Genomic DNA, 27810 nt, shown 5'->3' with positions numbered 1-27810 from the left:
AGAAGATTCTCACAGACCATTACACAAGATGCCAAACATTAGCTTGAAGAAATTTGTCAACTCTTAGTCTTTGAATTCACTGTGGATTGAAGGAAAGGCAAGACCAGAAAAAAATGATTCCATATGATCTAGTTCAATTCATTGTTTAAGAATTGAATGACTACCATACAATTAAGCAACAACAACAACAGGATAATTTTGAAAACTGAATAATTTGGGTTTCTTTTTCTTTTAACTTTTGTTTCTGTAGAATTTTTGTATTCTCCATATAAGTAGGAGGTGTGATCTTGGCTACTAACTTTACTTAGACTTGTTATAAATTGAATAAAATAACTTTTCATTCATTGAAGAAAAGTTGTGATTTCAGATCTCATGTTCATCTGCCTGTGAGTTAAATAGAACAAGCATCTCCGACCTGCATTCAGGCTCATGACATCATGGGGACACTGAACAAATGACCTCACATGTTTCGGAATGCAGTTCACTTAGTTCTTGAATATAGACCAAGTTGGCTGGGGCTGATGGTTTGGGTGCAACTCAAAGTTTCATGGAGGTAGAAACTTGTTTGCCTTACTATGAAGATTTTATTTACATTAGTTTTATTACGTTCTCAGCTAAATTAGCATCATTGCCTCTCTTAGTTTGAAAATAAATTAGTAGCTGAGAGGAATTTACAGACGAAAGTTTACCTCAGGAAGTGATTTGTTTGGAACCCTTTTATGCATGGGAAAAAACTGAAATACTGCTTTTGATACCATTGGTGCTCATGAAAGGAAGCTCTCTAGAAATTACTGTTCCTTTATATATTTTTATTAAATATTTTTTATAAAGGAAGATAAAAATTAATATAAACTTTAAAAAATGAGAAAAAGAAAGAGAAGGAAATCAAAGAAAAAACTAAAGTGCAAGAAAGGAAAGGAAAAAAGTAAAAGAAAAATAGAAAAGAAAGGGAAAAAAAACCCAGAATAGTAGCTTTCAATCTTCTTTCAGCAATTATAAGTACAATTATAAATTTACTCTTACTCTATGGTTACAATACAACTCTCTTCTTTCTATAATCTATCCTGTCTAATCATCAAAATCATAAATCATAAGTTTTATTTTTTTTCTGTTTTACACAAGAAGTCCATAATGGATTCCAGTTAGCAATAAACGGAGATATTGTCTTTTCTCTCATCAAAGAAGTCAATTTAGCCATCTCAGCAAGTTCCATCATTTTCACCAGCCATTCCTCCATTGTGGGTAGTGCCGAATCTTTCCATCTTTGTGCATACAATAATCTCGCTGCAGTTATGTACAAAAACAAAATTCCATGACATTTTCCCAACTGTTTGTCCATCAATCCCAAAAGAAAAACCTCTGGTCTCAATTGTATATTAATCTTTAAAATCCTCTGAATGAGTGTGTATATTTGAATCCAGAATTTTTCAGCTTTTTTACATGTCCACCAAGCATATAAAATGTCCCTTCTTGTTGTTCACATTTCCAACATAAATTTGAAGTGCCTTTATACATTCTAGACAATTTCTCTGGTGACATATACCAACGGTACATTATTTTATAAAAATTCTCTTTAGGGTTATAATATAGTGTAAATTTCAGTCCTTTTAGACTCATAATTTCCCATTCCTCTGTATATTATAACTGAAATTTTAGCCCACTTTATCATGCATTCTTTCACTTGTTCTTCTGTTTCAAATTTCCATAAAGGTTTATATATTTTAGCAATTACATGATTTATTTATTTATTTATATTTCAAATTTCCATCACTGCCCATCTCCCCCAAAAAGAGGACTCTGGGCAGTTTACAATCAACGTTAAAACACCTAAATTACAATATAAATACTCTATAAAATCAAATAAATATACAGTAGAAAATATAAAATCCAGCAGTGAAGATCTTGTTTGTTGGGGAGAGATCTATAATAGCCACCCCCAAGATGAACTGGTTCCCCTCTCGCCCCAAGCGAGGTGGTAGAACCAGGTTTTTAGGTTCTTCTGGAAGTCCAGGAGCGAATGGGCCTGTCTCACCTCCGAGGGCAGAATGTTCCAAAGGGCGGGTGCCACTGCAGAGAAGGCCCACCTCCTGGACCCCGCCAGGTGGAATTCCTTTATGGTGGGGTCCGTAGCATGCCCCCTCTGCATGACTGGGTGGGGCGGGTCGATGTTATGGGGATGAGACGGTCCCTCAGGTAACCTGGCCCCATGCCATGTAGGGCTTTAAAGGTCATAACCAGCACCTTGAATTGGGCCCAGAAGCAAACTGGTACCCAGTGCAGCTTGTGCAACAGTGGGTACCATGTTCATCATTTGTACACAGTTCTGTTTTAAGCTCAGTCTTACAATATTCAAAACCGCAATTTTTTTGTCTATTTTAAATCTTTCTAATAACTAAATAAGAACACCATTGGCAACTATAATATGTCCCTCTGCCACCAGTTCTTCTCTTGATTTTGTTTTGTTTTCCCCTTGAAAAAATTCCAGTATCTCACAATAAGTTAGCCAGTTGTGTTTGCCTATTATTTCTCATCTATAAAATGGCTTTTGTGCTGAGATCCACAAAGATGTTTTGGGTACAACCTGGGTTTGTATCTATTCCATATTCTCAATATGGCATGTCTAACATAGTGATTTTTAAAATCCACATTAACCTTGACTTTATTGTACCACAAATATCCATGACACCTAAATCTCAGGTCATGTCCTTCTAACTCTGAAAGCCTTCTATTTCTCAGCAACACCCACTCTTTCATTCAAACCCAACAGCAAGCTGCAGCATTTCAAATCAGATAAACTCAATCCTCCTCTTTCATCTGCATCTTGTAACACCTTATATTTAACTTGTAGTTTGTTCCCCTGCCACACAAATTTAGATACAGGTAGTCCTCATTTAATGACCACAATAGGGAATGGAAAATTATTAAGTGGTTCAGTCATTAAGGGAGTCACCATATGACCGGATCTGATTTTACAACCATTTTTACAATGGTTGCTAAGCGAATCATGGGTTGTTAAGTGAATCCAGCTTCCCTGGTGGATGTTTTTTGACAGAAACCGGCAAAAAAAGTCACAAATTGCAATCACGTGACCGCAGGACTCTGCAACTGGGCGTAAATGCGAGCTGGCTGCCAAGTGCCCAAATTACGATCATGTGACTGAGGGGGTGGTTCAATGGTTTGCAACAATTGTAAGTGTGAGTATAGGTCATAAAGCAAATGGTTGTTAAGTGAGGACTACCTATCTTTCTGCCACTGTTTAAATGGTGCATCAGTTGTCAAAACAGATATTGCCTGAAACAAAAATGTAATTCTAGACAAGACATTCATTTTTATCACAGAAATTCTTCCCAGCAATGACAGTTGTAGTTTTTCCCATCTTAACATCTTTTTTAACATAGTTATTTTGAAATAATGTACAATTCATGTTTGTCAAAATGATACCCAGATATTTTACTTTCTTCTCAATCTTAAAACCCATTTTATTCATCAGTTCTGTTTGATCTTCTATTTTCACATTTTTTGTTAACATCTTTGTCTTCTGTTTATCAATCTTGAAACCTACTAATGCATCAAATTATTTTAATTTGCCCATTAATGTTTAAATGCTTCCAGAACCAACATCAAGTCATTTACAAAAGCCCTTAACTTACAAGTTTCTTTTTTAATCTTTACTCCCACAGTCCTCTCATCTTGTATTATATCTCTATTCAGTATTTCAAGAACCAAAATAAACAAGAGAGGAGACAGTGGGCATCCCTGTCTTGTTCCCTTTTGTATCTCACAGGGTTTTGTTAGATCTCCATTAACTATTATTTGTGCTTTCTGTGAAGTGTAAATGGATCTTACCCATTTTATCAAGTTCTCTCCAAAATTCATATCTTCCAGAACCTGGAACAAGAAAGCCCAGTTCAAATTGTCAAAGGCCTCTTGCATCTACAAAGATTAATGTGGCTTTTTTTCATTATGTCGCTCCAAATATTCCAAAATGTCCAACACATTTCTCACATTATTCTTTAATTGTCTTTTAGGTAAAAACCCACATCGATCCTTATGCATAAATTCTCACAAAATTATTTTCGATCTCTCAGGATCATTGTGAACAACTTGCGGTCATTATTCAATAATGATATCAGCCTATAGTTTCTTGTTAAAGTCAAATCTTGTCCTTCTTTGGGTATTAATGCTATATTGGCCTCTTTCCAGCTCTCTGGCATCTTTCCTCCCTGTAGGATAGTGTTCATTGTGTTTTTTAAAGGTTGTAAAAGTTCATTCTCAAAACATTCATAATAAGAATCTGATACTCCATCTGGTCCAGGCACCTTTCCTAGTTTAATCTTTTTTATGGCTTCAGAAACTTCCCTTATTGTTATAGGTCCTTTCATAATCTGTCTCTGTTCCTCTGTAATCCTTGGTAAATTTTGATTCTTTAAATATTCATCTATTTTCTCTAGAGAGATGTCACTTCCTTTTTATAAATTGGAATAATATTGAGAAAATGTTTTTTGTATGACCACATTGTCCATTAATACAATATTTTCCTCTTGTAATTTCAATATCATGTTCTTTTCTTTTTCTTTTTGTAATTTATATGCTAGCCACTTCCCTGGTTTATTTAACTCAGACTTTTTTTGCTTTACATAATTCATTTTTATTTCTATTTCTCTTACTGTTAACATAGATAATTGTTATTGTAAAAGCTTAAATTTGTTGAGAAACACTTATCTTCTCTGGAAATGTCTTTAATTCTTATTTTCTCTTTATTTTGTCCAAAATAGCTTGTCTTGTCTCTTGACTCTTCTTTTTAAGTTCACTATTTTGTTGTATAAATAACCTCTAATAAAAGCTTTACTGCTTTTATTAGAGTTTATTTATACAACAAAATAGTGAACTTAAACCAAACCAAACCAAATCAATGCCTTTACTTAAATGATTTTCAAAAAATTAATTTCTTTTTACAATCCTCCACTATTGTTTCTTTCTGTAGCAACATTTTCTTTAGTCCATCTAAAAGAATTAGATTTCCTTTTATAAACTAAACTCACAGGATTATGATCCAAAAAAGTATTTGGTAATATCTCTGACTTAGAAACCTTGGTAGCCAAGTTCTTTGAAATCCAAATTATGTCTATTCTTGAAAAGGATCTATGTCTTTCAAAAAAAGTAGGTATACTCTCTTGGACTGCCATTTTTCTGTCTCTGTATATCAACCAGTGCTAAATTGTCCATCAAATTTAAAAAAAAAACTTGGTAATTTGCCTTGAGTGATTTTAATATTTTTCTCAGAAGTTCTGTCTAGTTGTGGGGAAATCACTCCATTCCAATGCACCATCAAACACCAATTTTCATAAGAAAAGCCTATTAATCTCTCCAATACTTTGTCCTCATTTGGGACATAAATTCCCAGTATCAAAGTCTTAGCCCCATGCATATTAACTTCCACCCCAACAAATCTACCGTGCCCATCAGTCAATACAAGTTCTGGTTTTAGTTGGGGATTTATATACAAAACAACTCCATTTCTTTTGTGTTTGTTTGTTTGTTTGTTCCTGTTGAAATAAATTCTTCACCAAATTTTTAAAATCAAATATTTTATGCCCTTTTTTTCTAATATGTGTCTCTTGCAGGAAAATTATACCTTGTTTTAATTTTTTCCAATAACAAATTGTTTTTTTCTCTTTTGGGGAGCATTTGCTCCATTTATATTCTACATTAAGCATTTGTAATCCATAATCAAGCCAAAAATTTAGAAAAATTGACACCTGTAGCGCCTACTTCAATATCACCCCTTTTAGTTTTCTGTTTCACCTTTTGGAATTCTTCTGTAGTCTCCTCTGACACCTCCATCTGAATCTGCTCCAATTCCTCTTTGAATTTTTCTAGAAATTCCCCTGCCTTCTGGACAGAATTCAGTTGAAAAAAGTCTTTAAAATCTTTTTTCTCCTTTATTCCTTCTTGATGGAAAGTTTTCTGTGGAGTGCTACTATGGCTCTTGCCCAATATATAGAATCCAAAATAAAGATTTTACATACAGATATATTCTGTTGTTGGAAAATATGCTTGTACATCCAGTTTTATATTCTAATAAAGATAAACATTGTGGGTAGCAAAAGACTCTTACACGATCTCTCACTGAGAAATGCGAAGGGAGGGAGGAGCAGGAAGCCTTGCAAGAGCATGCCTGGAGCAACAGGTGGTGAAGAGCAACCTTCATTGTGGGTGGTTGCTAGAGGTGTATATAAAGTTGTCAGCAACATCTAGCAGAATGAAGAGGCAGAGTTGCTTCAGCTTTCCACAGGATAAGCAGCCCAGCCCAGGAGTTAGCCGGAACAGCAGCTCTAAGCATCCCCAGCCAGGATGCCCCCTCAGTCAGGAGCCAGTGCAGGGAAGCCAGGCGTTGGGCCGGGGTTCACACAGCTTTTCACCTGGGAGGAGGTGGGGCTCCGCACAGGCAATGGGAACTTCAAGGAGGAGAGATGGCTGGTCATCGACCGAAAGGTTTATGACGTCAGTCAGTTCTATCTGCGGCATCCAGGAGGGCCTCGTCTCATCAGACACTATTCCGGGCAAGATGCCACGGTGAGTACTTGCTGGGGGGAAAGAGGAGTTCAGGATGACCTGAAGGCTGCCCCAAAGCATTTGGTGCTAGTTGAGGTCCTGTCTTTACCAGTAATTTCCAAGGTTCTTAAGTAGCAGATTGAGAGAGAGGGAGGGAGAAAGAGAGGGAGAGAGGGAGAGAAACCTTATTGCCTGAAGCCATAGGGAATTCCTAACATGACAGAGTACACAGGGTACAGTAGTCATCCTGGGTTGGAGAGCCAAGTGGTTTGACATGATGTAAGGAAGCTCCAGGTGGTGGTTGTATCCCTTGGCAACTCTGGATTGCCTGTTTTATGTATTTGGGGTAGAAGGTAGCAGATGCCTGGCCAGAGCTCCTGCGGTGTTTATATATAGATTCAGTCTTGTAAGTCCTTAGGAAATTCTTTCATATGATTGCATGGTTCTTTCTGGTATCTTGGTGTGGGATCTCAGAATAGAAGTTGATACAATGTCATGTTGGAGAGTTGTCTTTTGGCTTCATGAACATAATCAACACCATTATAATGACAACTGTCCCTCCTCTGTTAGCTTGTTTAATTACAAAATCATTGCTTTTCTTACAGCCTTAGATGGCATCTTGTTCTTCCCTGCTGAGATTGTTGCATATGAGCTGTTTTTTCAATTGATGATTGCAGCACATGTTTGTTGATGAAAGCACTCGATGTACAAATCCAATTCAGGGGTGCATCCATCTGGGGGCGTCCATGTGGGTTTGTTTGTTTGAAGCAGCTTTTCTCAACCTTTTGAACCTGGAGGAATCCCTGAAATCTTTTTCAGACCTCGGGGAACCTCTGCACATTCAGGCTCAAATATAGGCCAGAAGTTGCAAAATTATTATATTCATTTCATGCGTAGGCCTGTATATATATGTATTAACAGTGTTCTTAAACTAAAAATAATGAAACTTACCTCTTTAATGTGAAGTTGCCCGAATTTGAAATAACATTTAAATAAATCATGATCTCCCAGGGAACCCTGGTTGAGAAACCCTGGTTTAAAGTATTTGGAGTTTGTTGTGACCTGTAGTTGTGGGTTCTCTCAGCATTTTTTGGATTGATGATGGCTGTATATCTGTATCCTGTTTCTTGTCTTGAAAGTATTCCTTAAGTCTCAAGCAGTGAAAAACTATCTCAGGATCCTGACAGAATTGTATCATTTGTGTGGGTTTAGTGGGGCGAAAGGATAAACCTGATAAAAGAATGGACTTTACTGTTTGGCTGAGTGTGTGGCTGGATAGATTCACAATATTGTGGAGGGGCTAAAGAAAGGATAGCTGATATGGAACATCAGAAGAAGTTGGCTTAAGCCCCAGAATTTTATCATTCATTGGTGGAAGGTTCTAATGATGCTCTGGTCAACTATTGATATAGTTTTACCTTCTACATGCACAGATGGGCCTTCTCAAGGGCATGCATCAATGCTTTCCCCTCTGCAGTACTGGAACGCTGATACAAGAAGATTCCCTATTCAGACAAACTCTGCCCATATAGAGGAGGGGAAATAGAAGTAATGGCTCATATTCTTTTATGCTGTCCCTTTAATGAGCAAGCTAAATGCCAATCAATAATTATTGAAAACTTTAAAGGGCAGCCCACCAAGTTCTACCTCCACTTACTACTGAAGGTTATAGCCCATGATATCTCAGCAGAAGTCCCAGATTTTGCTCCAAGGCCATACAGAAGTGCAAGTGCCTTATAGACAAAAAAGACAGCTGGCTTAGAAGGACAAAACTGATTTTTTTTCTTATTTTAATATTTTAATTTCTTAAATATTGTTTCTCATAAAATCATTTACCATCCTTACCATATTTCCTCTTATTTATCCCTTTAAGTGCACATAACCAAGGATCATAAAGAGGTAAACAAAGCAGACAGCTTCCTAGGTTTCAGAGGCTTAGTTCTACAGAGACCCTTAGAAATGACCTTGGAGAAAGCATCCAGAGGCAATTGGGTGCAGGTGCATAAGCAACATGCATTAAGCCTGGGGGACAGGGGCAGGAAAGTACTAGAAAGAGACACAGACGTGCTCCCGCTGACTCCCTGGCATATGCAAGTCGTGTGAAAAAGAAAATACACCCTCTTTGAGAAGCCATGTGTGAAAAAGTAAGTACACCCTATGATTCAATAGCTTGTAGAACCACCTTTAGCAGCAATAACTTGAAGTAATCGTTTTCTGTATGACTTGATCAATCTCTCACATCATTGTGGAGGAATTTTGGCCCACTCTTCTTTACAATATTGCTTCAGTTCATTGAGGTTTGTGGGCATTTGTTTATGCACAGCTCTTTTAAGGTCCTGCCACAGCATTTCAATCAGGTTGAGGTCTGGACTTTGACTGGGCCATTGCAACACCTTGATTCTTTTCTTTTTCAGCCATTCCATTGTAGATTTGCTGGTGTGCTTGGGATCACTGTCCTGTTGCTTGACCCAGTTTCGGCCAAGTTTTAGCTGTCGGACAGATGGCCTCACATTTAACTCTAGAATACTTTGGTATACAGAGGAGATCATGGTCGACTCAATGAGTGTAAGGTGCCCAGGTCCTGTGGCTGCAAAACAAGCCCAAATCATCACCCCTCCACCACCATGCTTGACAGTTGGTATGGGATGTTTGTGCTGATATGCTGTGTTTGTTTTTCGCCAAATGTGGTGCTGTGCATTATGGCCAAACATCTCCACTTTGGTCTTGTCTGTCCGAAGGACATTGTACCAGAAGTCTTGCAATTTGTTCAGATGCAACTTTGCAAACCTAAGCCGTGCTGCCATGTTCTTTTTAGAGAGAAGAGGCTTTCTCCTGGCAACCCTTCCAAACAAACCATACTTGTAGTCTTTTTCTAATTGTACTGTCATGAACTTTAACATTTAACATGCTAACTGAGGCCTGCAGAGTCTGAGATGTAACTGCTGGATTTTTTGCAATTTCTCTGAGCATTGCACAGTCTGACCTTGGGGTGAATTTGCTGGGACGTCGACTCCTGGGAAGATTGGCAACTGTCTTGAATGTTTTCCACTTGTGAATAAGTGTCCTCACTGTAGAATGGTGGACTTTAAATTGTTTGGAAATGGCCTTATAACCCTTCCCAGATTGATGGGCAGCAACAGTTGCTTCTCTAAGATCATTGCTGATGTCTTTACTCTTTGGCATTGTGTTAACACCTGAATGGTCAGAAACCAGCAAACTCCTAAAAATTCAGCTTTTATTGAGGTGGGCACACTTGCTGATGATCAATTAATCATGGGCATTTGATTAGCAGCACCCGGCTGCCTCTTCGCCTCTTAATACCTATGGAAGCAGTAAGGGTGTACTTAGTTTTTCACACATGGCTTCTCCATTCTGGCTTTATTTTTGTAAAATAATGACACGGTGTAATATGTCATGTGTTGTTGTTCATCTGAGGTTGTTTTCACCTAATATTAAGACCTGCTAAAGACCAGATGATTTTTATTATGTCCTGATACGTAAAACCACAGAACTCAAAGAGGGTGTACTTTCTTTTTCACATGACTGGGGAAGACATGGGCAAACGTGCAACATTCTGTTCCTGTAGTCTATCTCAATAAAGTATAATATAAAATCATCCTGTGGAGGCAGTTTCCTGGTCTGTCTGTCTTGTAGGGCTGAGAATTTGTTTCAAACAGCTTTATAAGTTTATAGGTTCTATGGCTACAATTTGTATGTAATGTTAAATTTATTTACATACTCATACATATATGACTTGAGAGCATGATTGGCATAGTGGTTAAGACATCAGGCAAGAAACCAGGAGACCAGGAGTTCTAGTCCCACCTTGGGCACAAACCCACCTGGGTGACCTTGGGCCAGGCACTTTCTCTCAGCCCTAGGAAGGAGGCAATGGCAAACCACTTCCAAAAAAACATGCCAAGAAAATTGCAGTGACTTGTCCAGGCAGTCACTGGGAGTCAACACTGACTCAAAGGTGCACACACACACATTCATATGATTTAAAGTTAGGGTTATATACACATGGATGCTCATTTTATCATTTTATTACTGTGCTGTACTGTACTGGTCACTGATCTTAGTAAAGTATATCTATCATAGCCCATCATACTCTTACAACCTGAGGTTCAATTCCAGAAATAAACCTCATGGTCAGTGCAGGTGACCCAGAAACTAATATGGACCATGGCGATAGACCTCTGTCAGAACAGATCCAACTTTATTACTTCAGGCACCAAAATTCTAACTATCAGTCCAGCATCCTTTAAGCTCGGGCTTTATAGGAATGATGAATACATGTGGCCTCAATGACTTTTGTGTATTCTATCTTTAGTTGAATATTCATTTTCTCTCTTTTGTGGAAAGAGTGCTCTCAATTTGTTAACAAAGGGCTTGCTTGCTCACTCTGAAGGAGGAGGGCAGGCAGTCTGCAAGGAGGGGTCAGAAACTGCAAGATGGCAGGTGATGATATGTGTGCAAGAGCATAAAAGTACTTCTACAAAAGGGGCAAAGCTTGGACGGCACAGCATGATGCTGTGCCTACCATGTTGAGCATTCTGACACGTCCCCTCAACAACTCTGGGGAAGCGGGCGGGGGGAATTATTTCATCTCCCCTTGACCTCCATTCTCTCCTGGGTTCTTGGTTGGCTCTGCTGGCATGATTGGTTCACTGCTCTCCTCCTTCGCCTGCAGCCTCCGACTCTCATCTGAGCCAGGTTAGTGCTGTCTCTACACGTTCTAAATCTCCTCCTCCTTTTTGGAGCAGAGAGGAAAAACTCTGCTCCTTCCAGAAGAAAGAGCTCAAGTCTGAAAGGGAGGGGGTTCCTCCATGGGACAGGAGAAAAAAAATGTCATTTTCCTTTTTCATTTTCCTTCTTCTTGCTTTCACCCTCACCCTTTCTCCATTCTTGCTCCTGACAGACAACCATGCAGTTCCATTCTTTCTTTTTTTTTTACTCTTCCTTTCTTCTCACAGTCAGCCTTGAACTCTTTCCTCCCTTCCTTCCGGCCTTCAGGCCTGAGAGCTCCAGAGGCAGCTGCATTGCCAAGCTTTGCTGTTCAGACACAAATGCTAGATGGGCCTCTTTAAGGAAGAGCAATAACCATCAAGGGCTTCTTTGATGCTGGATCCCATAGGAAGCACAGTAACTGCAGCCCTAGAAAGCGGTTCACACAGGGGCCTCTTCGTCTGGCCATTTCATGTAGAATGCCGAACCAGAGTTGGTCTGCTTTTAGACTGCGCTCCCTTGATATACCCCCGTTCTGCCTCCCCATCTCCCTGGCTGTCTTGTTTGGAGAAACCATCTTTTCTCCCATTATGTCTGAATTGGAGATTTGGTGTTTATTTCTCAACTCCTGGAATAAGGCAAACCCCTCCCAGCTGTGATGCCACAAGGATAGCAGGGCAGCCCTTGACACCCACGTGGTTTTTCCCAACAGCTGTAACCAGGGTGGTGCACTGCAGTGGAGAGGCAAATGACTCAACAGGAGCCCAGCGGATGCAAAGTAGATCAGGAAAGAGTTTGATGTGCCCAGCTTATCATGAAAAGGCTGGGCAGTCTTTTTCATAATCAGAAGGATTAAGATGAGGTTTGCTGATAAGGTGCCCTAAGCCCTGCTCTGATATTGCTAGATTGTAGCAGATGCTGAGCAAGATCTTTCCGGTGACCATTCCGAGAGGCAAGGTCAACCAAGGCAAAGCCAGAAGAGAACCAGACCACCCCAAGGCCCCAGCATGGCAGGGGAGGAAGGCCCTGCCTTGCTCTTCCTTCAGATAAAGCAAAATAATGCTGCCTCACGCTCAAAAAGAGCCGTTTTCATGGGGAATGCCACAGCTTGTTGGAGAACATCACCCTCAGTGCCTGTGGAGAGACCCTCAGGACGTTTCACCTTTTCGCAAAAGGACACCAAGCCACCCAGCCCAGAGCTGGTTTTCAGATGGGTGGCTGTATAAATGTTCTAAATACTTAAACAGATAAATAAATGGCCATATCTACTACATCAGCCCTTTTACACCTCCTTTCTTTCTGAATTTCTTAGGATGCCTTTGCAGCTTTCCACAAGGATGAGGATTTGGTAAAGAAATACTTGAATTCGCTGTTAATTGGAGAACTGGCACCGGATCAACCTAGCTGTGAGCCCACCAAAAATGTGAGTATTTCCCAGATCTATCTTTAGAATTCAAGGCATATCCATGTGTGTCTGCGTGTCTGTGTCTGGGAGAGAGAGGTGAAGAGAGAATAGAATCCATTCCCATATAGACAAAATCCTCTGTTACCGTCAGAGCATGGGGCAGACAGAACGTAGCAAGGAATCCAGAAGTAGTTGCACTGATGGTTCCCGTAGTGGCTTGAATAGAGTTCTATTAGTTGCAGTACTAATTTCCACCTTCCTGGGCAACGAGTGACCACAAGCCATTTGTCTTCTCCTAAATCGAACAACTGAAATTAAGGAACCTCTCCCAAAATTTTACATTTGCATATCAAAGAAAATGTGTTTAATGCAACCTCCAGTTCTGGGACTGGTTCTGAGGATGCATAGCCTTCAAGAATGGCTCATTTGGTATAAGAATAGATGTTTATTGCACAGTATAAATATAAGCTGGACACCTTCCTTGGCATGTTCTGTATGTTACTGTATTAAACAGTAAGCCTCATCCACCTTGTCCCAATTGCTTTTAACTACCCCTTGTACAATGTTTGTTCTGCCTAAAGTGAAGACGAGGCAGCAGAAAGAACTTTTCACTTGTACCTGCTGAGACATTGGCTCAGATGCAAATAAGCAGCTGGGTATTACTTTCATTGCCCTTGTGATCTCGTGGAAAGGTGAAAAGGCAGCAGTTATTGAACATGCTCGGGCAACCAGGTGCTGGGGGCGTACTTAACTGTCACCATTTCTCATAGGAAATGCTGGTACACGATTTTCAAGAATTACGCACAAAAGTGAAGAAGATGGGACTCTTGAAGTCCAGTTTCACCTTCTTCACCTTCATGTTTCTGCATGCGTTCCTGCTGGACATTGCATCCTGGCTCACTATCTGGTACTTTGGAAAATCTTGGGTGCCTTTCCTTATTGGTATAGCAATGTTCACCACTGCACAGGTAATGTACTATTGTTACTATTGAGTATAACAGGGTGTGAAGTTATTCTTAATACTCCAGAACAAATAGTTAACTCAATGCTTTTTAAAAAATTCTTGCTAAGCCATCAGTGTGTTGCTAATGGAATTTTGACCTTTTTGTATATATGACTGCAGGAAAGTAGCTGATTCCAGATCAGAACTGCTGGTTCTTCTAGCTCAGTTAGCAGTTAAGCCATTAAGTTGGCATACTACCCAAAATGTCTCCAGCCTGGTGTAGGAAATCATCCATTTGAATCTTCTCCAAGTGTATAGCTCTCTCCCCAGATGCTCTCACAGGTTCTCCATCCACCAGTCCACTTCTTGCCTCTAACGTCCTCCTTCACCTGACTCATCTTCCCTCCTCCACCTCTATCTTCTTTCCACGCACTTTTCCACATATATTCTTTTTCTCTCGTCTTCTCATCCTTCCACAATGCACCCTGAGCTTCAGTCAGAATCCTGGTTTTAAGGCTTTATTAATTTTTTTCCCAACAGATACATAAAAACTACAAAGAATGAAACAAAGAATACTACAAGAAAAAAGAAAACTAAAAACGTGCAAGAATACAAAAAGGACTACTACATAATGACTTCTGACTTTCTACAACCAAGATATACATAACTCAATATCAACCTCTTTCTCTAATTTAAACTAAAATAAACTTTATTTCTATAAAACATTTTCATTCTTCAATATAACATTCTCTTCTTTCCCTCTTAAAAAATATATAAAACACTTTTGCAACATAGTTTTTCGCCTAATAAGCAACTAATCAAATATTATCCTTCTCCACTACAACTTGACTCCTACTACCTGCTAAAATAACAAAAGAACACAATAATAAAAATAATAAGGCCTGTCTACATTTCATTAATATTATCCCAAAAGAAATGAAAGAATCCAGCAAAGCCCTTACAAAAACCATCCTACTAAACATGTTTATGCAATTAACCAAAGCATTTATATACTTAAACATTGCATCTTACAACCACTGCATATTTAAACAGTAACCTTATTGATATCCTTTTACCCAAAATAAAGTCATTATCCCAAATGCAAAAACATCCGTCTAACCCTTTAAAAGACCACCCTGATAAGCACAATTGGACAATTGTTCTACTTCAAGATAGCCTAAGGCGTGTACATGTCTCCGTATCAGAAACAGGGCTTTCTCCTTACAATCTCACATTTAACAGCCTGCCTTGTAAACTCCAAATAATCTTCAAAAACCTTCCAGGCCTTGAAGCTTAACTCTTTTCTTCCATCTCCGTGATCCAGAAGTGCAGCCATTTCCCTCTCTCCCTTTACCCCCGGAACGTTTCCTTCTTCAGGGTTAGGGTTAGCATTCCACAGGTCATCTTTTTTCTCTTGACTTCCACCCTTGTCACCTCCTTCAGATTGTTGATGGATTTTAGCTTCCACCAAGTTCTGAGAGACGTTGAAGGACACGGGTAACCCCAAGATCAAATTCTGTAAACATGGCTTTGATGTCTTCCATGTCCCTCCACGGAATGTTATGGCGCCCCGTAGTGCCTCAAGGACGCGTTAGGCTGGGATTGAGAAAGGCCCTCAGTTAATCTTCGGGAAGTCTTCAGTAAAGGCGAAAGCAAATGTAAACAGAAGTGGTTCTCTTGGGAAGGTGAAAGCAGATCGCTCCGCAGATTCAGCGGAGTAGGCAAATCTTTTCTAATCCCCAGAACATTAAAAAGAAAAAGAGCAATGAACAGGCAAAAATCTTCAAGTCCCAACATTACAGTTTAAGTATCTAAAAAGCCAATTTTCCAAATTAATAAATTCCAAAAATAATGAAAGTCACCAAGAGGTTCCGCATTTCTTTGTTGCAAAGAGCCTCTCTTTAATTTGTTGTTGTTTATTCGTTCAGCCGCTTCCGACTCTTCGTGACTTCATGGACCAGCCCACGCCAGAGCTTCCTGTCGGTCGTCAACACCCCCAGCTCCCCCAGGGACGAGTCCGTCACCTCTAGAATATCATCCATCCACCTTGCCCTTGGTCGGCCCCTCTCCCTTTTGCCCTCCACTCTCCCCAGCATCAGCATCTTCTCCAGGGTGTCCTGTCTTCTCATTATGTGGCCAAAGTATTTCAGTTTTGCCTTTAATATCATTCCCTCAAGTGAGCAGTCTGGCTTTATTTCCTGGAGGATGGACTGGTCCCAACATTACAATTTAAATATTTAAAAAGTCAATTTTCCAAATTAATAAATTCAAAAAATAATGAAAATCACGAAGAGGTTCAGCATTCCTTTCTTGCCTCTCTTTAATAAGAAATAAACAACAAAAAATGGTGATTTAGAAATGGGGTGGGCAGGTTTAGAGTCCATTTTCGGTTTCAGTGCGGCTTAGGAAGAGATCTCAACCCTGCCTCCCAGCTGACCACTCACCAGTTGATCGCAAGACACCATTTTGCAGTCTTCTGGCTGCAACCGGTCATTCAGAATGCACATGGGGTGATTCCCGGGGTTCTCCTTAAACTTGAGAACACTTCTTGGCTCTAAGGAGGCCAGCCTGAGCCCCAAAACAGTCAGTGCTGACCGGTCCACTGCGGAGATTGTGGAGACACATTCCAAGGTGCCAGTCCCCCACCAGAAGTCAGCCTCAGTCAGAATCTGATCTCAGTCTGCCCAACCCCTATGCTTTCCATCTCTGACCATGCAGACCAGGATCAAGTGCAGTTCCCATTACCTTACTCCTTCAAAGAAAGAGGGGGAATCTCAGTGTTAGCAGAGCTTGTGGACAGAAACATGCTTGGGCCACCAAGGAGAGAGTTGGCAATAAAATTCCCTCCTGTATGATGTACTGTATGTACAACATACTTCAATGTTACGGTGCGGCTGTGGGAGAGCCTTTTCTATGACTTCATCCTTCCTCACTGCTACAGCTTTTAAAGGCTAACAACAATGTCGTGGGGCCAGTTATCCCCACATTTGTCACAAAATGGAGGCCTTACTCTCTTGGAAATGATTATGTTCATGCTATGAATTTGAGGAACTCATCCTGTTTGAATGGTTGCAGGCCTGAAAGCATTTCAGCAGCCCTGTGGGAATTCGTGGGAATGAGATGGTACTCATGATCACACTGTCCTGCTCCCATCCTGCTCCCATTATATTTAAAAGCTTCATTTAATTGAGTAGTTGTGTTGAAGTGTAATGCAAAGCATTTGGCAGACAAGCTTTTGAATTATCCATGTTTCTGCAAGACATGACCTTTTTAGGAGTCCTAACAGTGTTCTTTCTTAGCCTTCTAGGAATCAATAATGCTTACATTTCTGCTTAATGTTCTTTGCTAATGTTGGTACATAAATAGCTGTTATTGCATTTCTCAATTTAAGTACTTCCCAAAGGAATACTTAAACAGAGCAACCAGTCCTTACAAACCAAGGTCTTGTGTGGGAAAAAGTCATGTACACTTGGTGTTGCTTCTTGCCTTCCAGAACCAATATGGTTTCCTTCAGCAGAATGAAGATGCTTACATTTCTGTTTAATTTCCTTTACATAAAATAGTTGAGAATATAGTTGCTTAAACAGAGCAACCAGTCCTTAAAAACCAAAAGCTTGGCCAAAGAAAAGTCTCATATACTTCGTGTTCTTCTTGCCTTCCAGAACCAATATGGTTTCTTTCAGCATGACCTTGGGCATGATTCAGTCTTTCTGAAGTCTAAATGGAACAGAGTGGCTCACATTTTTGTGATAGGATTCCTTAAGGTAAGAGTCTAAAACTGAGACTGGGTTTTCTCAAATCAACTTTGTTGAAGCTAAATTGTTGTGAGTCACACAGAGTTATTGGGAGTCAGGCAGCATACAAGTTTAAATTGCTGTTGTTGTTGTTCTTGTTGTTGCTGTTTCTACATCTGGCAAGGTCTGCCTTGTGTTCCTTGAAAGAAAGATATAATCTATAAACCTAATACATATATAAAAGCTTAACTTTTCAGTTTTGGAGATGATTTCTGACTCCTTGTTCTTTACATTGTAATTGAGACAAAAGGATGATTTCTGGGATATGAATGGTGAGGATGATAAATACAGCACAATTTAAAAATTATATAGTAGTTTTTCAGCACTAGCTTCAGTTACTTAATCCAATGCACCTTTGCAACTGTAATTTATTCTCCTTTAGACACACACACACACACACACACACACAGATGCAGACAGGACCAGCATACACTGAACAGCACAACCAAGTAGCTAGAATTCTGTGTAGAAACATCTGCATACTGTATGTGCTAGGCCCTCCCAAGTCTAGATGGGAGATTCCACAGAAGGTTGTGGAGAAGAACAGGGCTAAGATCCTGTGGGACTTCCAGATCCAGACAGATAGGCAGGTACTGGCCAATCAACCAGCGATCGTGGTGGTAGACAAGGACCAGAAGACAGCAGTGGTGATAGATGTAGTGGTATCAAGTGACAGCAACATCAGGAAGGAGTATGAGAAGCTGGAGAGGTACCAGGGCCCGAAGGAGGAACTAGAGAGGATGTGGAAAGTGAAGGCCAAATGGTCTCAGTGGTGGTAGAAGCACTTGGGGCTGTGACTCCCAAGCTGGGAGAGTGGCTCCAACAGATCCCAGCATCAACATCAGAGCTATCTGTCCAGAAGAGTGCAGTGCTAGGAACAGCTAAGATACTGCACAGAACCCTTAAACTCCCAAGCCTCTGGAAGAGGACCTAAGGTTGAAGACACCTATCACCCATAGGGGTGAAAAGGGATTTTTTTTTCATACATACATACAGTGTGTAAATTTTCCCCCATACATAGAATTAACTTTCCACACAGTAGGCCCAAAAGACCAGGAGGTGTAAGAAGTATAGTATAAGGGATTTCTATGAAAAACTCAGATGTAAACAGTGCAACTGCAGGAATTAACTATTGGAGTTAGCTGCAGGAATTAGCAGCAATGCTGGGGAGTGACATAATTTTCTTAGCTTGCAGTGTAAATTCACCATCTCTAATGAGAAAAGAATCAGGCTCTTTTAGGGTCTATCTTCCTGATTATACAGTATCTAAGAGCAGTTTCATACTGGAATCATTAACTGGAGATGTTGAATAACTGTGACTTTTGTCTCATCAGCCTAATGCCATTGAAAGTGGAAAGGATGGCTCCATGATTTCCCCATTTGCTCAGTTACTTTCATATTGCTATCCTTTTCTATTGTGCTAGCAATTGGAGCGGGGGTGGGGGAGGAGAAACCAGCTAGATCAGGAATAACTATATGGTAATAGCTCTTCCAAAGAAGAAATGAAGACTGGTATATATGTATGTACGTATGTATGTATAGTAAAGGTAAAGGTTTCCCTTGACATGAAGTCCAGTCGTGTCCAACTCTAGGGTGCTCATATCCGTTTCAAAGCCAAAGAGCTGGTGTTTGTCTGTAGACACTTCTGTGGTCATGTGGCCAGCATGACTACACGGAACGCCGTTACCTGCCCACCAAAGCAGTACCTATTAATCTACTCACATTTGCATGTTTTCAAACTGCTAGGTTGGCAGGAGCTGGGACTAGCAATGGGAGCTCACCCCATCACGCGGATTTGAACCGCCGACCTTCCGATCGGCACGCTCGGCAGCTCAGCGGTTTATGTATATCTTTATCTTTATGTATATCTTTATCTTAATTTATATCTGTATTGGAGAAAGTCGGAAGCCACTTTCCATTTCTGTTTTCTCTCGATTGACATTTTTATTGTTTTTTCTTTTTTCTTTAATTCTGTTTTCTATCTATTCTGTACTTCCTTTTTTGTATCTTAATTATACTTTGGGGAAAAAATAAAAAAGTTTTATATAAAAAAGACAAAGAACAAATGAAGGCTGGTACATATGTATGTATGTATGTACATGTATTTCAACCTTTTCTACGCAGGGTGGGCCAAGGACCTGGTGGCTTGATATGCATAACCAGCATCACGCCAAACCCAACTGTTTCCGGAAGGATCCTGATCTCAATATGCACCCATTTCTCTTCAGCTTAGGGAAGCCCCTCTCTGTGGAGGTGAGTAAAGGGAAGGTCTTGGAGTGGCTGCAAGAATGTAAAGGATATAGAAATGCCTACCTTTAATTAGAGAAGATCTAGCAATTTTTCTCCAGTTTCATTCAATTTTACATGTTCAGCCACAAGCACATACTTCAACATTGTTCTATGGTTTAAAAAAAAAAATCAGTAATTTTGATTTTCTCTCAGATTTCCAACATTTTCTCCTTAAATGTGCCTTGTATATTCATTTTGATTGCAGAATTGCTCAATAATATTGAAAGAAGTATAAATTCCTGCGCATCTTGCAATTGGAGATGGGCAGCCAGTGGCTTGTGGGCTGCATGCAGGGCCTGATTCCCCTTGTTCATTTTCTTTTGAAGTTCCCCAAACCCCCAAACCACTGAGATTCAGCAACATAGTGCAGTAGATGTGCTATGCCTTTTGCTGTAGATTTTCAGTAGGAGACAAATGAAAAAAATCTTCCTAAACCTGCCCAGTCTGAAACTACCCTGCTAAATATAACAAAAAACTTGAAAAGTCTTGGCTATTCTGATTTGAATGGTATGATTATGTCATTAGGAAATCCTATGAGCTTCCAGCAAGACAAAAGTATTACTGCAAATATTACTGTACTCTTCACCTTCTAGATACAGTAAAGTTGCCTATCTCCAGTATCCACTTTTGTCCAGATGGGATCAGTCAGGTCACTTCATATTTAAGAGAGCCAGTTTGGTCTAGTGGTTAAGGTTCTGGGCGAGAAACCAGGAGTCTGTGAGTTCTAGTCCCACCTTAGGCATGAAACCCAGCTGGGTGATCTTGGGCCAGTCACTCTCTCTCAGCCCAACTTGGTGCAGTGTAGACTGTAGACTAGCTTCCTCTTGGTGCACCCCGGGCAATGTGACAGTAGTCTACACATCTGGCTGCTGGACCTCACAAGGATTTCCCAGCAAGAAAAAGCAGCATGAACACCGAACTGCTATGCCATACGATTAAAAAAAAAAAAAACTTCATATTTAAGGTCACAGAAAACAAATTATGTAGGAATGTATTTATTTATATGATTTATTTATATGATTTATAGAGTTGCCCATCTCACAGCAGTGACTTCCATGATGCCAAAAATAGTACTGCAAGTAAGCACTCTTCACCCTCCAGGAATAATAAAGTTGTTTGTCCTATTTCTACTTTTATCCAGATGGAATGGATCAGATCACTTCATATGTAAAGTCATGGAAAAATTCTGTCCTTAATGAGGAAAACCAATAATTTTTGACAGTTCTTGAGCTGGACTGTGAAGAAGAGAGGTTATTAGGTCTATCCTGAAGACTAGCTTATTTTGCCTGTCACTAAATTGTTGTGCTTCTGTTGCAGCTTGGGAAGAAGAAAAAGAAATACATGCCTTACCAGCACCAGCACAAATATTTTGCCTGTGAGTAGCTCTGCCATTTTGTACCAGAAAGTTAATTCGACTCTAAAACACCAGCATCAATTCTTCCATCACCCTTGGGGGATCCCATGGTGAGCCTGCAAGGTGGCTGTATGAGGTTAAGTGATAGCTGTTCTTCTGCTAGCTTGGGGTTTTCCATGTTTTTATTTTTGCTTTTATTTATATTTGATGTTTCTTGAATTGTTATATGGTTTTAATTGGTACTATGTTTGTAAGGTGCCCAGAGTCACGTTTTGTGAGATTGGCAGCTATATAAATTTGCTAAATCAATCAATCAATCAATCAATCAATCAATCAATCAATCAACTGAAGCTAAGCCAAAAGACCAAAATGCTTTGATAAAAGTATTCAGTTTTTCCTAACTGAGTCACTCCAGATGCAAGACCATAACACCCAGAAAACTGGAGTTCTAATCCATCACATATGAAGTGTGGCAAGTTAGGAGGAATGGATGGCCAGCTGATAGAGGAATTCTGTAGCAATAATTAGCCAATAGGAAATGGGAGAAGAAGGAGAATCTCTCAGAAATGCTCATAATTTTGAGTGACTCTGACGTATTTGTGTTCTTGCTTTCATTTTTTCCAGTATTGGCACCCTTAACATTCGTTGCTTTTGTGCAGTTAATCATATTCCGCTATGCAGCTCGGAAGAAAAGCTGGAGTGTAAGTGACAAACATGCAGACACAATGCTTGTTGCAGTGGGACAGTGTGTATCTGGGGACTGAGTGAAACACTGATTGCATCATCACCACTCCCAGAAAGGGAGGTGCATTAAAAAGAATGAGACATTGCACTGATGACGGAGGCACTGTTCCTATTTCTTCCAGGCATTGGAGACACAAGATATCATTAGTGTTTTAGCTGTATACATTTCTACTACTCTCACCCCTCACCAAGTGCCACAACCAGATTGCTCTCTCTCTCGCCACCTTCTAAAATGTAAATAAAACTTGCTATGTACTTTTGGTTACTGGGCCATTTTGAGTTCTCTTTCTTCTCTCCCAGAGCTACTCTGAACCTGCAAAACAGAGTAATGCTTTCTTTTTAGCAGGTAGCATGCAACTGTAAGAGGTCTTTGCCTTTGGAAGACAATAAACCATCCATAGAGAAGAGACCTTCTCAGTTATTTTATTCATTGGATGTCTTTTTTGGGGGTACTATACAACAGGAAATCTGTTGTCATAATGTTTTTCAAGCTTTCTTGGTGTGGAAAGGGGATTGCTACAAGATAAGTAGCTATTATGGAGACAATAATATGCAATTTGCAGCAATGAGAAAGCCTTGCATATGTATTGAAGGTACCTGAGACAGGTAGAAGAAAAGGAATGGGTGGATGAATCCTCTTCCTCAAGAGCTGAAATTCCTTTTGTTTTCTACTGGGTGTGGCTTTCTTCAAGAAATCAACTGGCCCATGAAACTTTACATTGATTGGTTTTAAGCCTGCATGCCCTCATTCATAATAGTCATTCCAGGGCAGAACTGCTGGAATTGCTCTGCTGTTGTGCCATGTCACAATGCAATGGCTTTCTTTTCAATACGATACTTCCTCAGGGTGTTTACACACACATATATAAAACTAACTGGTCTGAATCATACAACAGCACAGATTTTAAAATCAACCCAACTGTATAAGGCAATTAGTAGATCTGAAACTGACAAAAGCAACATTTTCTCATCCTTTTTACTCTCCTTTTCTATTTGCCAGGATTTCGTTATTATTTTGTTCTACAATCTCCGCGTCTGTCTCATGTACATTCCTTTAATGGGATTCAAGAGCTTCATGGCATTTTACTGGCTTGCCAGGTAGGAACTGTAGAGAATTCTCAACTGGGCTGCTGCTGCCGCCTGTGCTGTACACTGATGTATGAAATGTGCAGTCAGAACGAGGGAGACCTTATGTGTGGCTCTCCATTTCCCCCACGATCATGCCAGTCTGAAGAAGGGCATCATGCTGTGATGTCTTGTGAGTCAGGAATCACAAGGAAAATTGATTAGGTCCTTGACCTGGTTTGCAATATATTACATCTATGACCTTGACACTGTAATATCTTAATGCAGCAGTAATCACAGCAGGGGGCAGAAACTAATGAGGGTCAAGCCCAGTTAGTAACTGCATGAGAGACCACCAGGCCTGTGTACTACAGTAGAAAGTTTTTAAAAAAGTTTTAAAAAAAAGCATTTCAGAAGAAGACAATGGGAGACCACTTCTGTATTGTTCCCACACCCCTTCATCCTATATGGTCATAGTCACCAAGAATCAAGGTTACCTGGAAGAGACTTTACGTTCTCCCTTTCTTCTCAAAAAAACTGCCTTTCAGCACTAGCAGAAGGGTGATCCATAGACAATAAGCCAACAAAGAGCTGGTTTGGTGTAGTGGTGAAGGTGCTGGCCTAGAAACCAGGAGATGGTGAATTCTAGGTCTCCCTTAGGTGTGAAAGCCAGCTGGGTGACTTTGGGCCAGTCGCCCTCTCTCAGCCCAACTCACCTCACAAGGCTGCTGTTGTGGGGAAAATAGGAGGAAGCAGGAGTATTAGGCATGTTCAACTCCTTGAGTTGACATACATATATACATACATACATACATGCAGGATATAATAATAATAATAATAATAATAATAATAATAATAATAATAATAGGACAAAAATACTAAATCCAGTTTAAACACCTGGCTGACTGTGCAACCAATCATAATGATGATAATAGACTGTAACTGGTGAAGGGATGAGATGGTCCTCTGACATCAGGACTTCCATGGTGCTAATATCCCTGGGAATTATAGTCCTCTGTGCATTGGGAGGCCTTGAACATTTGAAGTATAATTAAATAAAAGCCCCCCTGAGTAATAGACATAATGAGGCTATGGAGTAATCCTCTTTATTCCCTCCTTTTTAGTTACCTGGAAGATAAACACTGGAAGATAAACTGGAAAATGTGGTGGACTTTGTAAAGGGAAAGACAATAAATTATTGTAGAAAAATCAGAAGACGGGAGGTTTGTCAGGGAGTTTCTTCTACTGGGTTAGCCCTGTATGCAATTCCAGAAAGCAGATTTAAGGCAATAACCAAGTTTGTCCCAGACATTCTATTTGGAAACATCAAAAGTATGAATTATTCTCAAATTCTATTGTTCTAATTATTATGGTTTTATTTCTCATAATTACTTATTTCCACAGGCTCCTAGAAAGCACATGGTTTCTCTGGGTCTCCCAGATGAACCACATCCCAATGAACATCAATTACGACCAGAATTTAGATTGGGTCTCTGCCCAGGTGAGAACATTTCCATTTCTTCTTAGAGGCACCATCTTTCTTTCACTTAATCCATTAATTTATAAATGCTTTGGGGCACCTGGTCTTTGAACAGAGGGCTTTCATGACTGTCACTCAAGTTGTCTAGTCACCATAACCTTTGGGAAAATGCAAGAGCTTGATTTTTTGCGTGGATTGGCCTGGCCTCTTACCAGCTAGAAAAAGGGATTCTATTGCAAAGGAAAAAGAGGAAAAAAGGATTGAAGCAAATAGTCATGCAGGAAATCATTAAGGCATAGGAGAGACTCCCAGAGAAATGAAAGAAGACAGTCAAAGCACACAGAAATTCTTGAGCAGGAGTACGCTGAAGCTAATTCAGAAAGTAATAGGAGAGCACCAAAACTGACTATGTCAGCACCTCCTGATCTGCAGCTAAAGCAAAAGGGTAGTATTTTTGAGTGTTTCATATATATATGGAGAAGACTAGCCAGTGCAACTATTTTTGCATTACAGAAAATACTAACTTGCCTTATGCTATTGGCTGAACTGATACCAAATGCTGAGATGTGAGCCAATAACACATCTCATGTTCCTGGGGACAAGTTCCTTTGAAATCAGGGGGGCTCACCACCTTGTAGGCATGTATAGCAGGGACACACATTGTTAGGGATTTGAACTGAGCAAGATCCATGTTAAAGGATGCGCTGAGCATATGCAGAGTAAAAAGTAGCAGACAGTCCCAATTAAAAATTATTCCCAATATCATTGTCTTGGGTGCACAGTGCAAGTTTAGCCCAGCTATCAATGAATGCTAGCAGTTCAAAGTTCAATTTATTGAAAAAGAGAGCCTCACTTCTATCTGAACTACACCTTGAAAAGAGGGAGGCACAGGAGAGAGAGGAACAGAAAACTCCCTTCTGTCTCTTAAACACAGACTCTCATTTAACTAACCATAGGCCAGGTGAGAAACAGACAAAGGGCAGCAAGCAAAGACCTTCCTCACATCTATCTGTCACCATTTACCCTAGTGGTCAAAAGGCTGACCAGCTGGGTTTGTGCCTAAGGAAGGACTAGAACTCACAGTCTCCCAGTTTTCTAGCCTGATGCCTTGACCACTACACCGAACTGGCTCTCTCTTTCATTTACATGTACTTAAAATTAAAAATAGTTTACACGCCTACTTTCCAGTTTTATATTAAAAAATGTTCTCTTCCTTTTCTCCTTTTCTCCTGTCAAATTAAGATGACAATTTGCTACCAACCTTGCAAGGACTCTTGGCACTGTCCCCAAGGCTTTAGGGGCCCTGTGTGATCTCAGATCCTCAGACTGTGCACCTCTGATGTGTGAGATTGCACTGCCAGTCTCTTAGCCACTAGGTTACCGGACAAGACACACTGTCCATCAGAGCTGGCCTGAGTCAGAAAATTCACATTCAGACACTTAGAAAACCCAGAACAAGCAAAGAGAAACCAAGCAGAGCCCCTAACACACAAGCCAAGAGTAAGAGTTGCTCTTTATAGACCCTCCCTACCGGAGTCAGCAACAGTGACTGGAAAGAAAGGGACCGACTGGAGGGGTTTACCTGCTGCCTCTTTCTCCCTTAGCTCTCAGCGACATGTAATGTTGATCATTCCTGGTTCAATGACTGGTTCACTGGGCACCTGAACTTCCAGATTGAGCATCAGTGAGTATGAGCTGGAGAAAAGGCCGGGCCATAGAAATGAGCGGGGAGGGGGCAGAACCCCCTGGCAGTCACAGACCACGCGCAGCCGACATTAAGCAGGGCTGCGATGTTTTGGACCTGCCAAAAGTTCTGGGATCCTCACTGGACATGGTCTCTTCTTCCCACAGTCTTTTCCCCACCATGCCGCGACACAATTTCTGCAAGGTGGCTCCTCTGGTGAAATCGCTGTGTGCCAAGCATGGTGTTCAGTATGAGTGCAAGCCCATGCTCACTGCTTTTGCAGATATACTGCAGTAAGTTCACGGCTGAGGGAGGTGCCTGTTGGGCACTGGCTTATCCTCACTGCCATAAATCCCCTTCTCCTTCCCCTTTCCCTTTCTGCAGCAGCCTGAAGGAGTCTGGGAGGCACTGGCAGGAAGCTTATCTCCATGAATTAGGAGAGGAAGGCACTCAGACAACAGAAATAAATTAACTTGGTAAGAAAGGATGACTTTTAATTAGGCAGAGAATAGGACTTTTCCAATGATATATGGTTCACTGCTCTGTTCCCCTTCTTTAGCAGAGACATCTGGATTTGGTCACCTCTGCATATCACCATTTATGAATGGGAGACAAGTAGGGGGCTGGGCCTGAGAGGGAAAGATGTTCAGGCAGACTTCTTGGGATCTCTCACTTTGTGCTGATTGGTACCAAAAGTAGGAAAAAGGCAATGACGCAAAGAGTGATTTGCTTTAAGTAGGAGGGAGCATTGGCAAAGAAGTTGATAAATGTCCAGACTTACCTTCTGTGACTTGCCTACTTTTGCCATTCCTTTCAGACCATGGTAACTTTTGCCATTCCTTTCAGACCATGGTAACTTTCATGGACCAACTCAGGTCATTCCAGTGAGACGCCACCACTCTGATCTGGAGTTAGAGATAATTACACTTTGCAAGATCCAACTTTGTGTAATGACCAGCAATCATTATGAAGCAGTTCCAAAAGTAAATTTCTTTAATGAGTCTTTTTTTCATTTCTTGTCAGTGGTTCATTCAGTTCTCACGACTGTCTGCCCATATTCATTTGAAGAACTGGATGGAGACCTTCCTTCAGGACTCTTCCCACATTAGATGTTAAGTCGGGACCATCATCTTCCTGTGATGCTACCAGAAATGTGCTCCCTTTCTCTTTCTTCCCTTCTGTTCCCAAGTCAAAACTTCTGTTTTCTTACAGTTTTGGAAAACCATTTGACAATTCCTGTTGATACTTGAACGTTAGTTGTATTCAGTACTTCTATTATTTATGTGAAATATTATTGGAAATTATTTTATTTTAGTTTATAGTTTTTTTGACAGCTCTCTGAGGTGGTAAAGCAGAGATGAGTATTTATAAATAGCTGAGGTGGAATTTGTACTTTTGACTTGATCATTCTCTTGTGATAATGAAGAAACTGGGACCAAATGATGGCTCAGCCATTTATTTCATGCCGGCATGCCCACTCCTGCCTTACCCCATTTGCTAAGATGGACAGCAGAGTCGCTTCTTTCTGGGGATGCTCCTCCCATGATTCTCAACCTTATTCAGAAGAGTGGTGGACATGGAATTTGGAACCATGCAGAGACTCCCAGCATCTACCTGAGTGGCCATGCTGGCTGGCAGAGGCACCCATGGCGGGTGGGGTCGGGGTGAAAAAGTAAAGATGGTGCTCATGACCACACAGCCCTGCAATGGCAACTGCACAGGCTTCAGCACAGTCACAGCTACCACCGTGCGTTTTTTATCCCCCGTCC

At 40.5% G+C, this 27810-nt stretch overlaps 1 protein-coding gene across 1 annotated transcript; it reads left to right on the top strand.

Moving 5' to 3' along the window:
- The first annotated feature begins 6306 nt into the window (after positions 1–6306).
- On the top strand, positions 6307–27577 carry LOC134487415 (acyl-CoA (8-3)-desaturase-like). Its single transcript, XM_063289203.1, has 13 exons — positions 6307–6576; positions 12596–12706; positions 13459–13656; positions 17294–17395; positions 19550–19678; positions 21032–21089; positions 21693–21769; positions 22813–22910; positions 24282–24378; positions 25962–26041; positions 26209–26334; positions 26426–26517; positions 27065–27577. The coding sequence occupies exons 1-12, from the start codon at positions 6355–6357 to the stop codon at positions 26511–26513; spliced, it is 1386 nt and encodes a 461-aa protein (XP_063145273.1). The 5' UTR covers positions 6307–6354; the 3' UTR covers positions 26514–26517; positions 27065–27577.
- Positions 27578–27810: the final 233 nt, after the last annotated feature.

Source organism: Candoia aspera, chromosome 1 (genome assembly GCF_035149785.1).
Source record: "Candoia aspera isolate rCanAsp1 chromosome 1, rCanAsp1.hap2, whole genome shotgun sequence".
NCBI lineage: Eukaryota > Metazoa > Chordata > Lepidosauria > Squamata > Boidae > Candoia > Candoia aspera.
Note: the sequence above shows the minus strand (reverse complement) of the source record. Positions and strands in the feature narration are given on the sequence as shown.